The 15,528-nt window shown below is 39.0% G+C and overlaps 1 protein-coding gene across 1 annotated transcript; it reads left to right on the top strand.

The window, feature by feature from the left end:
* Positions 1 to 1,084: 1,084 nt before the first annotated feature.
* Positions 1,085 to 14,675, top strand: LOC103509773. Its single transcript, XM_026824035.1, has 18 exons — positions 1,085 to 1,176; positions 1,739 to 1,945; positions 2,412 to 2,620; positions 2,992 to 3,153; positions 3,436 to 3,733; positions 4,010 to 4,080; positions 4,540 to 4,695; positions 5,152 to 5,295; positions 5,483 to 5,616; positions 7,090 to 7,294; positions 7,645 to 7,898; positions 8,230 to 8,504; positions 8,749 to 9,288; positions 10,698 to 10,805; positions 11,129 to 11,805; positions 12,261 to 12,461; positions 13,470 to 13,642; positions 14,597 to 14,675. The coding sequence occupies exons 2-18, from the start codon at positions 1,768 to 1,770 to the stop codon at positions 14,673 to 14,675; spliced, it is 3,864 nt and encodes a 1,287-aa protein (XP_026679836.1). The 5' UTR covers positions 1,085 to 1,176; positions 1,739 to 1,767.
* The last annotated feature ends 853 nt before the right edge of the window (positions 14,676 to 15,528 follow it).

Raw genomic sequence — 15,528 nt, 5'->3', positions numbered from 1 at the left:
TACTCGAAGTAGGCAAGTATTACATTGCTCCCAAATTTACATTATAGTTGTGAGTGAAAAACTCTGAACTAACATGTAGGTATTTACAAGTTAAATATAAATACAGAGATAACACAACTATCTATACCTATCTACCTAACTACTATTTTTTTAAGAGGTTTGACAGAGGGAACTGTAACTACTATGGTCTTATCGTCCCGAAATCGAAGAGAGAAGGAAGAGAGGATAGGAGAAAGCCAGCCGTTCCGAGAACGAACATTATTTTTTTTTACTGATCAAAGTCTTTTTCACTTTTTATAGGCCTTTGAAATATTCCCAAAACTTCAGCGCCGCAGGCGAAATTTTTGAGAGATTGTTCACTGAGTTTCGGTTGAAATGAAATATATTATTTTTGGTGAACTAAGTTGAAAATTTTAATTATTTTTTACTTTTTTAAATGACTTTTCGCCCGAGTATTATCTCACTGGAAAACAATTTAATCTCGCTTTTTACTTTTTTTTTTTTCATTCCGTAAACGTTTTTTCCACATTCAGTTGTTATTATAACTTATTATTGTTATTATTGCTTTCAGCTATAAAAAAAGCAGAAGGGAAGAGGACTTTGGATAGGTATTACTAAGCTTTGGGATATACCTACATACTTTACATTAATTAGATTCGATTTGTACTATTATATGCATCTGATAACAGCCGATGATCATTATCGAACATTTCAAATGCTCTTTAGTCTTTCATTAGTAGTTAGGTAGCCAGCCTAGTTAGCTTAGTTGGTAGTGCGTCTGCCTTGTAAGCGACCATCAGGATAAAATCTGCCCCGGGCGGGAATCGAACCCGCGGCCTAGCGCTTACAAGGCAGACGCACTACCAACTAAGCTAACTAGGCTGGCTACCTAACTACTAATGAAAGACTAAAGAGCATTTGAAATGTTCAATAATGATCATCGGCTGTTATCAGATGCATATAATAGTACAAATCGAATCTAATTAATGTAAAGTATGTATATCCCAAAGCTTAGTAATACCTATCCAAAGTCCTCTTCCCTTCTGCTTTTTTTATAGCTGAAAGCAATAATAACAATAATAAGTAAAAGGAAAAGTTGAAGGAGTAGAATCAAGGTTATCAAGGAACTTATTAGTTATTGTTCTTTTTCATTCAATGAAATAAATATTTGAAAAGGTAAGTTGAGAAAACATAATTTGTTCATTTAGGGCCAGCCTAGGTAGCTTAGTTGGAAGTGCATCTGCCTTGTAAGCGCTGGGCCGCGGGTTCGATTCCCGTCCGGGGCGGATTTTATCCTGATGGGATAATGTTCGTTCTCGAAACGGCTGGCTTTCTCCTATCCTGTCTTCCTTTTCTCTTCGATTTTGGGACAATAAGACCATGGCAGTTACAGTTCCCTCTGTCAAACTCTTTTTTTTTAAAAAAAAGTTCATTTAGGAATAAAATGAATCCTTTATCAAAAGTAATGTATTGAACACTATATTGATAAGATTGGTTATTCAGTCTTCCTTTCCACAGATTAAATCAGCACAATGTCAGAAGAAAAGAGTGTAGCTACCCTTGTGCAAGATCTCTGCTCCTGCATATGGAATTGTGAACATCAAACAGAATCACAGTCAGTCACACGGCAGTTACAGTTCCCTCTGTCAAACTCTCTCTAAAAAAAAGTTCATTTAGGAATAAAATGAATCCTTTATCAAAAGTATTGAACACTATATTGATAAGATTGGTTATTCAGTCTTCCTTTCCACAGATTAAATCAGCACAATGTCGGAAGAAAAGAGTGTAGCTACCCTTGTGCAAGATCTCTGCTCCTGCATATGGAATTGTGAACATCAAACAGAATCACAGTCAGTCACACATTATGAATTGTCCAACTCTGTGAGGAAAAGAATGGTTAGCAAATGTTTCGATGTTCTCTTGAACCAGAAACATTTGTGTCAATGTAAGTATCTACCTCTACGTAATGTATCAAAACCTTGGAAAAAATCTTCTTGTTTCAAAACTACACTGGAAGTTACACTTTTTCTTTGTCATTTATCCAGGAGACTGAGTTGTATTTTTGCTTAAGCCAGGCCTGTATCCAGGGATTTATTTAAGGGCTGGGGGGGGGGGTAAATGTCAGTGATGTACTTTGGGGTGTTGGGATGCTCCAATTGGATGCCTAAAGTAAGAGAGGAAAAATAAAGTCCAAAGGGGAAGGGCAGTCCCCTGGCCCCCCTAAATATGGCCCAGCCTTAAGCATAAAACCATGTACTTATCACCCACATACCTATTTGTATCCTGGTTCAAATCAAGGAGTGTGGTAGTGCTCCACCCTAACAAGTCAATAAAGTTTGACAGTGCTACTGAGAGATATCAGAAATTTGAATAATAAGTTCTAAATATTTTCACACATAATATTTTTACAGATTCTATAAAATCCACTGGTGAACAGTCACTATCCTACCTCCTGTTCCAACATTTCTACAAAAGAGGTCATTGTGATGATCATGATGGGGAACTTTACTCCAACTATATCGCAGGCTTGGAGCACATTACAAGCCGATATGAAGCTGCAGATGCTGTATTCACTGTCTTAGCTGCACTAAGTGGCTCTAAACCTAGAAGACAAATCAAAGTAAGTACCTAAATCTGTTTGGGGTCAAGTTCAAAGTACACCTGAGTGGGAAAAGGATAAGAAGAAAGAGAAGATTTTAATCCTATGAAAAAATTGTCACTTACTTTTCTTTTCAAAGAGTATGAACTGCACACCCCTAAAGTTGCTTTGTCCTGTAAAAAAAAAAAAAAAAAAAAAAAAAAAAAAAAAAAAAAAATTTTTTTTTTTAAATTGGTAGGTAGTAGAAATGCTGGTGTACATATTTGTCAATGAAAAGGGGTGATGTAGGTAGTTGATGAAAAGGTATGCAGGCACATAGTTTTCACAAATCCTTTTATGTGATTCAGTTTCCTTGTTTTTATGGTATTGTCTAACAAAATCAAAAATTTCAGAGGTTTTTATTTCCACCCATCATCCATCTTGACACATTTTCTAATGAGTACTTTAATATAAATTTCAGGAGTTCAGCCATATTGTTACAAGCCCCAGTCCTCAATATGAATGTACCAAGAACATTGAACATTCCAGAACCCAATAGTCAAATCATACATCAGGTGAGTGTGTTCCAGAACTTTGAAATCACATGAAATTAACAAAAATACCTACATATTGATTTATTAGTAGTTTTGGTTTAAGAGTCCTTCAGGAGAATCCTGCCACTTATAAGAAAGAAAATAAAATATATACATACCCACCTACTTACCTATTCTACCAAGTTTCCACCAGCCTGGTAAATTTAGATCTAAAGTAAGATATAGATAGGTATATAACATTGAACTCAAACAACCCCTTACATATTACATTCCAGCTTTTCTAAAGTTTCTTCCTGTTTCCAGTATCCTCAGGATGAGGGCTATGTCACTCCCGACTCTGCCAACATCCTTGAAGATCACAACTCACGTGATACAAGTGGAAAGAAGCACTGGCCCCAACCCAAGTCCATCACATATTCCAATCTACCTTCTTGGAACGGCTTGGAGAACCTGGCTGCTCCCAAGGAAAAAGATTTCGTTCTGGATTTCCAGCAAGGAAGCAGCACAAACAACACGGGGTTGCACTTGATTCAAGTGTTGCAAGCAGGGAAAGAAACTCCCCGTTTGTCACAGATCAAGTTGTTTACACATTTGAGGGATCAGGAACAGTTTACGATGGATTTGAAATATTTGCTCATGGGAACGCCCAGTCATTGCTTCCCATATGATAAGGTAAGAATGAAAGGATTCATGCTGTTTTCACTTTTCACCTCAATGACTGGTCAAGATCCTCATCTAGCAAATATTAGAACACGGGTTTAATCCCAAGAATGGCATACTTATTTATTTTGAGAATTTGACAACAAAAATAGAGCTCCAACTCCAAGAGTTAGGTGGAAATATTAACCTTGCTTAGAAGTTGCCTGGTATGTACCTAGGGAACAGTTTACAATGGATTTGAAATATTTGCTCATGGGAACGCCCAGTCATTGCTTCCCGTATGATAAGGTAAGAATGAAAGGATTGATGCTGTTTTCACTTTTCACCTCAATGACTGGTCAAGATCCTCATCTAGTAAATAGTAGAACACGGGTTTAATCCCAAGAATGGCATACTTATTCATTGTGAGAATTTGACAACAAAAATAGAGCTCCAACTCCAAGAGTTAGGTGGAAATATTAACCTTGCTTAGAAGTTGCCTGGTATGTACCTACATATATTCTGTTATTTAAGAATCTTTCATTAGTTATGTATTGAACTTAATAATACAAGTATGCATTAAGTACAAGTCTTATTAAATTCCATCTCATCCCATATACTTAATTAATTATTTGTAGGACAAGAATCAGTTTACATGTGCCTATGGGAATCTTTCATTAGTTATGTATTGAACTTAATAATACAAGTATGCGTTAAGTACAAGTCTTATTAAATTCCATCTCATCCCATATACTTAATTATTTGTAGGACAAGAATCAGTTTACATGTGCCTATGGTATCTTCACGGATGATGTATCTCCTGAGTTCTTAGTGAAATATTTGGAACCTGCCTTGCAGTGTGGTAACTACGCTTACCTTCTCAAACATTTGGTCCGAGACAAGAAAAAAGGATATGTTTATCTGGTAAGCTATACGTGCATCCTTATGCTTTTACTAAGGCTACATTTATTAATCGCCAGCCTAGTTAGCTAGGCCGCGGTTTCGATTACCGCCGGGGCGGAATTTATCCCAAACAGATAAGGTTCATTTTCGGAACGCCTGGCTTTCTTCTATCCTGTCTTCGTTCTCTCTTCGCTTTCGGGAAGATAAGACCCTAGGAGTTGCTTTTACTAAGACTACATTTATTAATCGCCAGCCTAGTTAGCAAGGCCGCGGTTTCGATTACCGCCGGGGCGGAATTTATCCCAAACAGATAAGGTTCATTTTCGGAACGGCTAGCTTTCTTCTATCCTGTCTTCGTTCTCTCTTCGCTTTCGGGACGACAAGACCCTAGGAGTTGCAGTTCCTTCTATCAAACCTCTTTTTTTTTTCAAGTAAATTGTCAGGTGACGTCTATTTCTATCTCTCTCACACACACAGAGTTTCCAGCTGTGTATTCAAGAATATCTCCGGTCGTACGACTCCGAAGTGCTATCTCATCTTAGCGAGGAATCCCACTGGCATTACATGGAGCTGCAGAACTTTATCACCACTTGCTATCGACGACTCAGCTGTCTGGCTAGGCTTTGGAAACTGTATGTAACCTGTAGCTTGTCATGTGTCAGTTTTTTATGTAATTAAATACGTGTAAAAGACGAGTATAGTTATTCCCCCCAATCCAGGTATTTCTTTAGAACATAAAATGACAGCGCCGCGGGCGAAATTTTTTTTCGAGAAAATTTAAGTAGCTCCTTCAAGGTTGCATACTTTTCTTTGGAAACCAGAGGACCACCTGTTGAATCACATCTATAGCCAAGCTCTGGACACGTTTTGCACCAATCAGAATGCAGAGTTGAATCTTATGGTGGCGCGGATATTCGAGTGCTGTACCAACACGTATTTCGAGTGAGTGCTTAACACTTATTTGTTTTTAATAACTCGAAAGGGATTTAAAAAAAAAAGTTTGAGAGAGAGAACTCTAATATTGCTGAGTTCTTAGTCAGCTCCCATGGTGTAGTGGTCACTGCGTTCGCCTTGCACGTTGGAGACCCGGGTTCGATTTCCGGCCGGGTCAAAAAGTTTTTATCATGCAAAAATGATTGATTCTGTGACTGGCTGTTGCAGGGCCCAATCACTCCGTGAGGAAAATGAGTAGCTTTGTAATATAAAGTTATGAAGCAACCGGTGCCAGCATGGTAGATAAACAACATTAAGCACTATATTTTCCTTTTTTTTTAATTTAAGCAAGGTTTTTTTATTTTATAAAATTTTCACCTATTTTGTACCAAATAGATAAGACCTTGTTTAGACTGCGGGAGTAAAGAATAGAATAGAATAGAATATACCTTGTTTATCCTGCCAGAATGAGACTGAAAAGTCCCTTTACTCCCGCAGTCTAAACAAGGAAAGACCACAGAACCTGAAGGAAACAGCTGTCTCGGTAAACACCTCCCTCGCTTGGTAAACAGGAAGTTACGGGTTCAATCCCAGTTGAGGTATGGAATTTTATTCTCAATATTACTACTGCTGGGTTAAAGGGACTTCTCAGTCCTATACGAACTGATTTTTATCCTTATCAATCTGAGAATTTGACTACGTAATAAAGGTCTAAGGGTTAGGTGGTTGAGATCATCTCCGGCGTTACACTCGCCTAGTGGTTACTGGTTACCTTCCACTGAAAAGTCTATTATTTATTGTTATCTATTTCCAGGATCCTTTGTTTTCCATCGATGTCAATCGCATACCCCAGCTCAAATGTTACCTCAGCAAGACCAGTGTGGAAGAGTTTCACACCCAATGTAAACAATACGAGGAGTCTGTGCTAAGAGCGTGTGGGGGTGCACCTCAGTTTGCTAAACTGCTCATGCCTCTTGAATACAGTCAGGAACAGTTGAGACAATGGCAGGAACAAGCCCGGGTGAAGAGAGAGGTTTACATTCAGAAATTACAAGGTAAGAGAATTTGAGTGGGATAGGTTTGGATTGCAGAGATTACCTTGTGCTATAATCCCGGCCTTTTGTTAAATAAAGAATACCTATATATAATAATGTTTATTATCAGTAAAACTGACGTAACGCTTGTATAATAGACCAGTTGCGCTTACTTCTATGCGGCTTCAAAGTCAAAGAGCAGAAAAAGTGAGGAATTTCCTTCTACGAATTCTATATCCGGAGGTTTAAGTATTGAAGTATGTTTGTCATGACCTTGAAATTTACATCTAAGAGGTATTTCTTTTTATTACGATAGAGCAAACCCCGAAAAAAAAAATAAACAGGGTAGGTATATTCTATTCTATATTATTGAGATATTCTGCAGTAAGCACCAATGTTGTGATAAAATAACACTAAGAAATGGCATTTATTTATTCCCTCATTCCAGGCTGCTGGAGAAGTGGTTATTCCGTGGTGATTGTCACGAGAGTTTGGTAACTCAGAGTACATGCCATAGCTTCAAGTCGCGCCTGTTCTGGGTGAAAGGCTTCCGGTTCAATAGAGTCCAATGTCCTGTGTTCCTGCTAGACTATGAAGATCAGATATTTGCCTGTGGCAAGAATATTTGTCTGCTCAAGCTGACCAATCCTGAGGTAAAAGATCTATTTCCAAGCAGCATAAAGAAATTCCTGCAAAATAAAGACCACAGAACCTGAAGGAAACAGCTGTCTCAATAAACACCTCCCTCGCTTGGTAAACAGGAAGTTACGGGTTCAATCCCAGTTGAGGTATGGAATTTTATTCTCAATATTACTACTGCTGGGTTAAAGGGACTTCTCAGTCCTATACGAACTGATTTTTATCCTTATCAATCTGAGAATTTGACTACGTAATAAAGGTCTAAGGGTTAGGTGGTTGAGATCATCTCCGGCGTTACACTCGCCTAGTGGTTACTGGTTACCTTCCACTGAAAAGTCTATTATTTATTGTTATCTATTTCCAGGATCCTTTGTTTTCCATCGATGTCAATCGCATACCCCAGCTCAAATGTTACCTCAGCAAGACCAGTGTGGAAGAGTTTCACACCCAATGTAAACAATACGAGGAGTCTGTGCTAAGAGCGTGTGGGGGTGCACCTCAGTTTGCTAAACTGCTCATGCCTCTTGAATACAGTCAGGAACAGTTGAGACAATGGCAGGAACAAGCCCGGGTGAAGAGAGAGGTTTACATTCAGAAATTACAAGGTAAGAGAATTGAGTGAAGGGATAGGTTTGGATTGCAGAGATTACCTTGTGCTATAATCCCGGCCTTTTGTTAAATAAAGAATACCTATATATAATAATGTTTATTATCAGTAAAACTGACGTAACGCTTGTATAATAGACCAGTTGCGCTTACTTCTATGCGGCTTCAAAGTCAAAGAGCAGAAAAAGTGAGGAACCAGGGAAAAAATGAATTTCCTTCTACGAATTCTATATCCGGAGGTTTAAGTATTGAAGTATGTTTGTCATGACCTTGAAATTTACATCTAAGAGGTATTTCTTTTTATTACGATAGAGCAAACCCCTTGTCTATAATTGAGCATAAGCTCCACGAGTGAAAAATCTCTCACTGGAACTCCTTCCCAAACCTCTACCTCTTCCGTTCTTTCGTCTGAAAGTAGCACCGCCGAAAGTCTGTTCACACTGGACATCCCTGAACCTCCCAATGTAGAGCTCCTGATGAAGAAAATTGAAGAGGAAGAAGAAACCATTCTCCTGACCAGGGAGACACAGAAGAGGTTGGACGACTTGAAAGCAAACCGGATGCAAGCCAGGGTGAACAGGAATAAGATCCTGTCGTGCGAGTTCAATATTTGTACAGGTCAGTGGAAACAAGGAACATTTTGTCTCTTAGAGATAAGAGGTCACTTTAGAGGCTAACTTAGGATAAAGTTTGCCCCAGGCAGGAATCCATCTCGCGACTTAGTGCTTTCAAGGCAGACAAATGGCTCTAGAATACGTATGTGCTAATATATAGGTAATTATGAATTCAAATTCTAAAATAAATTCCCTATTCCTTCCCTACATGCTTTAGCCGAATATTCACCAATATCTTTGGATTTCAGGTGAAAAGACAGCGAAACCTGCGGAAAAGTTCGATTTGAAAGAGAAATACATAGAAGGAAACACCAGCTCTGCTAACCAAGAAGCTATCAGCAATAAAGCCAAATCTCAAGGCTCTGACATGGGTGATTGTATGCGAAACGATGAACAAGCGGGGAGAAAAGAGAAACCGTTGAGTAAAGAAACTGAACAAACGTTAAGTAAAGAAACTCAGAATATTTTGGATACCCGGCAATCAGCGATGCTTATCAAGCAGAAAGTTCTTAGTGCGGAATACAATATTAATGTTACCACCCATCCTGTGATAGATGCTCCTGAGGTTAGACTTTGTGATAATTCTGGTCATAAATCTCGCGATATCCATGACGGTATAACTAGAGATGTCCATGCTAGTACAACTCGCGAGCCTACCGTCCATAGTACCAAAGTAGAGAACAAAGTACTAACAGCGCATGAGGAGGCTGTTAGGAACAGAAGCAAAGTACTGAGCCATGAGTTCCATTTGGAAGTGAAAGCAGGTCAACCTAGGAAGTCTAACATAGGTAAGAACTATCTTTGGTAGAATTTTCTTCCTTTTTAGTAGAGCTCCTGATGAAGAAAATTGAAGAGGAAGAAGAAACCATTCTCCTGACCAGGGAGACACAGAAGAGGTTGGACGACTTGAAAGCAAACCGGATGCAAGCCAGGGTGAACAGGAATAAGATCCTGTCGTGCGAGTTCAATATTTGTACAGGTCAGTGGAAACAAGGAACATTTTGTCTCTTAGAGATAAGAGGTCACTTTAGAGGCTAACTTAGGATAAAGTTTGCCCCAGGCAGGAATCCATCTCGCGACTTAGTGCTTTCAAGGCAGACAAATGGCTCTAGAATACGTATGTGCTAATATATAGGTAATTATGAATTCAAATTCTAAAATAAATTCCCTATTCCTTCCCTACATGCTTTAGCCGAATATTCACCAATATCTTTGGATTTCAGGTGAAAAGACAGCGAAACCTGCGGAAAAGTTCGATTTGAGAATTCTAAAATAAATTCCCTATCTCTTCCCTACATGCTTTAGCCGAATATTCACCAATATCTTTGGATTTCAGGTGAAAAGACAGCGAAACCTGCGGAAAAGTTCGATTTGAAAGAGAAATACATAGAAGGAAACACCAGCTCTGCTAACCAAGAAGCTATCAGCAATAAAGCCAAATCTCAAGGCTCTGACATGGGTGATTGTATGCGAAACGATGAACAAACGGGGAGAAAAGAGAAACCGTTGAGTAAAAATACCGAGAGACCGTTGAGTAAAGAAACTGAACAAACGTTAAGTAAAGAAACTCAGAATATTTTGGATACCCGGCAATCAGCGATGCTTATCAAGCAGAAAGTTCTTAGTGCGGAATACAATATTAATGTTACCACCCATCCTGTGATAGATGCTCCTGAGGTTAGACTTTGTGATAATTCTGGTCATAAATCTCGCGATATCCATGACGGTATAACTAGAGATGTCCATGCTAGTACAACTCGCGAGCCTACCGTCCATAGTACCAAAGTAGAGAACAAAGTACTAACAGCGCATGAGGAGGCTGTTAGGAACAGAAGCAAAGTACTGAGCCATGAGTTCCATTTGGAAGTGAAAGCAGGTCAACCTAGGAAGTCTAACATAGGTAAGAACTATCTTTGGTAGAATTTTCTTCCTTTTTACGTTACAGCCCTGGACAACACTAAACGTAGTACCTAGTACCTACACACGTATTTTGCTATACTTTAGTTCGAACGAGCGGGGTTATCCGTCTTTTAACTGTGAAGAATGAAGAAGAGAGGTTATATTATATTGGTGAATAATGTAATTTTAACTAGAAAATAATTTTAATTTTATTAGATTTTTAATTATAAAGTTTAGAACTTATTGGGAAATACAAAGTTTCTGCTGTCTAATTAATCGTATTATTTCTGTATTTCAGGAGATATCTCTGATGCCAATCAAGAAGCTAAGAATAATAGAGAAAGATCTCAGGGTGGTAGTGATATGAGTCAGTGTATGCGAAATGTCATCACTGAAACATCTAAAGGTATGAAACCTATGAACTATCTTTGTAGTCAAAAATGTTGCTAGATTTTGATATAGCGTTTCTTGATGTGTGTTACCTGTTGTTGATTATGATAAAATTGTGATCTCCTACTAATATTATGAGCTGTGCTGTGTAACTCGGGAGTATACCGTTAGACTTGTAATCGGTTGGCCTGGAGTTCGAATCCTAGTAGCATTATTTCAAAGAAATATTTATGAATAGGTTACTCAAGGAAAAAATTACTGATAGTAATTTCAAATGGTAAGAATTTATAAATTATTTCCGCTAGAATACAAAGTAAAATACATTTTTACGGATTCCAGATCCAGTTCAAACCTGTGCACCAAGTGTGTTAGTGGACCCTCACCCTAGTGAGTTGAGCAGTTGTACAGGCCCAAGTACTAAGGAATCCACTGACCAGGAACCTACCGATGATCCCATGACCACATCCCACTCTGTGACGTCATCGTCTGAAAATCTAGTCACTATTATATCAAAGGAAGAACAATCTAGTGAGGAAACACAAGAAGAAACGGCGAAAACAAGCCCTCCCAGAGGGTATGTCTTGGAGACGAAGCAATCCCATTACAAAATAAACACAGCGTGGACGTTCAACTCTCTTATTGACGAAAACGAAGACTTGGATGTCACCTTGGTTCAGAAATATTTGGAACGCTCCATCCGCATTCCCCTGTATATACAATACCGTCTGACCAACGATGCTGTCCTGCGACTCTTCCTCCATAAACATCATCTCGCCACTCATCTGATAACGCTGAGGAATTACTTCTTCCTACTGGACGGTAGTTTCGCTAAGTCTCTCACACATGATTTGTCCAAGCAGATTCGAAATAATCTGGTTCTCTTGTTGAATCCGTTCAAGTTGAATAGTATTCTGAGGAAGGCGGTGAGCTATGGGACGTGCGATACGAAGATGGAGAACAATCTGACGTTTGTTATCAAAAACTACGATACCATTTCTAGTCTACAAGAATCCAATGTGAGTACAAATCTTCTTTGTATCGAGTAAAATCGAGTAAAAATCAAACAACAACAACAACAACAACAACAACAACAACAACAACAACAACAACAACAACAACAACAACAACAACAGTAAAAATCTTCTTTTTTTTTGCCTTTTCCCGTGTTCAGATGGGGTCGGCGTTTTTCGTCAGCCCTCAATCAACCCTAGGGTGATCGCTTTTGGGCTGACATTTGATTTTGGCTACAAAATTCTACGAGTGGATGCCCTTCGCACTCAACCTTTGCTAATTTTTTAGCAAGGGAAATTTCAGGCTGGTATGCTCCCTGTTAAAAGTCCCCCAGCCAGACTATGCTGGTCTAATCCCTGTTTACTCCTATCTACTCGTCTACTCTTATAATAATGAAAGTAATATATTTGCCAAAGTTTTCCATGGTCAGTTTCTTTAACCGACCCTTTTTCTTTTTCAGGTGTTTCAATACATCAGCCTCAGCTATAAAGTGGAATGGCCTCTCAACATTGTTCTCACGCCCGAGGCGTTGACCAATTACGACAAGGTGTTCGTATTCCTCATGCAAGTACAACAGGTGTCTCACACTTTGCAGGAGGTGTTCGTCTACCTCAAACTGAGGAGGAAATTCGAGATCAACAATTTGTATATTTATAGACAGGTGAGTATTTACCTCCCACCTGATTTTTTTCTCTCCAGATATCCTATAGGCAATGTAATTTAAATAATAAGAGTGTGCCCACTACACGCGACACGATTTTATCCGAACGACATCAAGAGTTGGGAACGGGCTCTTAGTTGAATTCCGCTGTACGGGCATGAAGGGCCTCAAGGTCAGGGTGGCGTTTGATGAGTCAGGGTGGTTTTTCAAGGCCTTTACGGATTGACTGTTAACTGATATTTTTAGTTTCGGACAAATTTGACAATTTATCTAGGCTTAGGACCAGCATGCAAATATGATGTACTAGTACTAGTGGTTTTTATTTATTAACTGATATTTTTAGTTTCGGACAAATTTGACAATTTATCTAGGCTTAGGACCAGCATGCAAATATGATGTACTAGTACTAGTGGTTTTTATTTATTAACTGATATTTTTAGTTTCGGACAAATTTGACAATTTATCTAGGCTTAGGACCAGCATGCAAATATGATGTACTAGTACTAGTGGTTTTTATTTATTAACTGATATTTTTAGTTTCGGACAAATTTGACAATTTATCTAGGCTTAGGACCAGCATGCAAATATGATGTACTAGTACTAGTGGTTTTTATTTATTAACTGATATTTTTAGTTTCGGACAAATTTTACAATTTATTTAGGCTTAGGACCAGCATGCACATATGATGTACTAGTGGTTGTAACTGGATCAGCGTAAGAGGCATGACTGTGAAGCACCGCCATTTTGAATCAGGATGGAATGTGACAAATTTAAATTGCCTATGTCACCCTCAGTACTCTTCTTATTCTTTATTTACAATTTATTTAGGCTTAGGACCAGCATGCACATATGATGTACTAGTGGTTGTACTGGATCAGCGTAAGAGGCATGACTTTTGAAGCACCGCCATTTTGAATCAGGATGGAATGTGACAAATTTAAGTTGCCTATGTCACCCTCAGTACTCTTCTTATTCTTTATTCAGCTTATCTCCTTGTTCCTATCCAGGTGAACCTCTTCCGTCACGTAATGATGCAAGTGCTGAGTGCTGTACAGAGTTATATTCACTGCTCAGTGCTAGAACTACCTTGGCATGATATGGTGGAAGCCTTCAAGAAGCCCGTCACCTTAGATTCCGTGTACTACCGTCATGTCGAATATGTCAAGCAAATTATCTTCAGGTAAGCAGAGCTTCTTCATTTATTATTCTTTGTTTCTATTTATTTCTTATGTAAATAAATGAGGCCTATTTAAACTGTTGGCAAAATGGGACTTTTTAGTATTTTTTTCCATAAAGCGCTTTAACTCTGGAATACCAGGTCGTTCACGCCGCTTTTTAGTCTTAGCCGACCGTATAAATGAGGTAATTGAGGTATTTTAAATAAATTGTTTTTCCTATAAAGTTGTACAAAATACCTCCTGCCAAAATAGTGATTATGATTACTTATAACTGCTCAGTGCCGCATAAAATTTACCGTACATCTCGAAAATGAAACGGAAAATTTGGGTTCTTCGACGCTGCCGGAAATCGAACCGAGACCTCCGACGTGCAAGCCGTGATAGTATGATACCCATTAGGCTAGGGACGGTGCTCCCTATTAGCTAGGTGAATTTTAGAGAAACTGAAGAGGTTGAAATATACCAGTGAGGGTGCTTCTAGGTTCCATCAAGGCCCCCGGAGAGCAGACTCTAAATCCCTCAAGACCTCTTCGGTTCAGAGGTCCTGAGCCAAGCCCTCTGGCCTGGATGGCACTTCTTGGTATCCTCTTAATGGAATAATATATGGACTCACAGCTTTTCTCTGGAATAAACCTGATTGTGCGGACTTTCTAGAGCTGCTGCAGGCGAATTTTAGAGAAACTGAAGAGAGGTTGAAATATACCAGTGAGGGTGCTTCGAGGTTCCATCAAGGCCCGGGGATAGCAGCTTAACCTCCAAACCACAAAAAGCCCACTCCGAGGCCTTAGGGTGTAGGGGCGAAACAGCCCTAAAGGGAGTGGGTAAGCTGCTCTCACGAATCTAATCTAATCTCCCTATTAGCTAAATAGTAAATTAAAAATTCCTATCCATTCAAAGGTTCCACGAAAAAAACACTACTCTGTCAGCTCTAATATCGTGTTTATATTTGACCCTAGGTGTCTGGCTGAACAAGAGATCTCGCCGCCCCTGACCGAAGCACTCAATGCAATGTTCAAAACAATTCTCGATTTCTAACGAAGAACTCAAGAAACGATCGCCCGAAAAGTACTAAACGTAAATTTGTGCTCGCTCATCTTTCCAAAAGTTTCTCACAAGATCTCGCTTCCTACTTCCAATAGATTATTGCAAACGCATGGATGGAATGCTTGGGTATCAAGAACAGAACTTGACTATTTACTACACATGCTCTCGCTGAACGCTACTTTTCAAATCCATCCAGCTATGTTGGTAGTCCTGTGGCCGGGGCTCCAAACGCTTCACGCTGGTAATCAGGAAGTCGTGGGTTTGATTCCAGCCGAGGTCGCGAGAATTTTAAGTCCATGAATGTTAATAATTCACGACGAGTGGGCTTTAAACAGCATACATCCATTCTGGTTAAGCAACGGTCTAAGTGTCTGGGCGCTCTCTTCTGATCAAAATGATCGTCTAAGGTTCCCGCAATGCGTTATTAAATCACTGGGTTTGTATCCCTGCAAATTAGAAGCTAGTAAAAAGAAACCTTGAAATAAAATAGAAATGAAACACAATATTCATTAGTATTAGACTTCACTTTTTCATAGCATGGTATTCTTCAGGGAAGAAGGTACATGGGTTTTTGTGACACAGTAATTTGGTGGACATGGTTTATATACCTTGAACCCATATTGAATACAACATTGAATGCACTATTTCCCAATGAATTACTAAAGTTAAGCAACACTGTCCGAAGTTAGTAATCATGTGGACCGTTTTTATATACTTCAACTTTTTGGGCTGCTCTCAGTCCTTGTGGGTACAACGATATGTTCACAAAGGAGGTAGCATACCCAACATCCTATGCCATGCCTATGTTGCTCAGTGATGAATAGTAAAGATAAATGGTTGTATT

The sequence above is a fragment of the Diaphorina citri genome, unplaced genomic scaffold (genome assembly GCF_000475195.1).
Source record: "Diaphorina citri unplaced genomic scaffold, Diaci psyllid genome assembly version 1.1 scaffold528, whole genome shotgun sequence".
NCBI classification, from domain to species: domain Eukaryota; kingdom Metazoa; phylum Arthropoda; class Insecta; order Hemiptera; family Psyllidae; genus Diaphorina; species Diaphorina citri.
The sequence above is the reverse complement of the archived record's forward strand: the minus strand, read 5'-3'. Positions and strand labels throughout refer to the sequence as shown.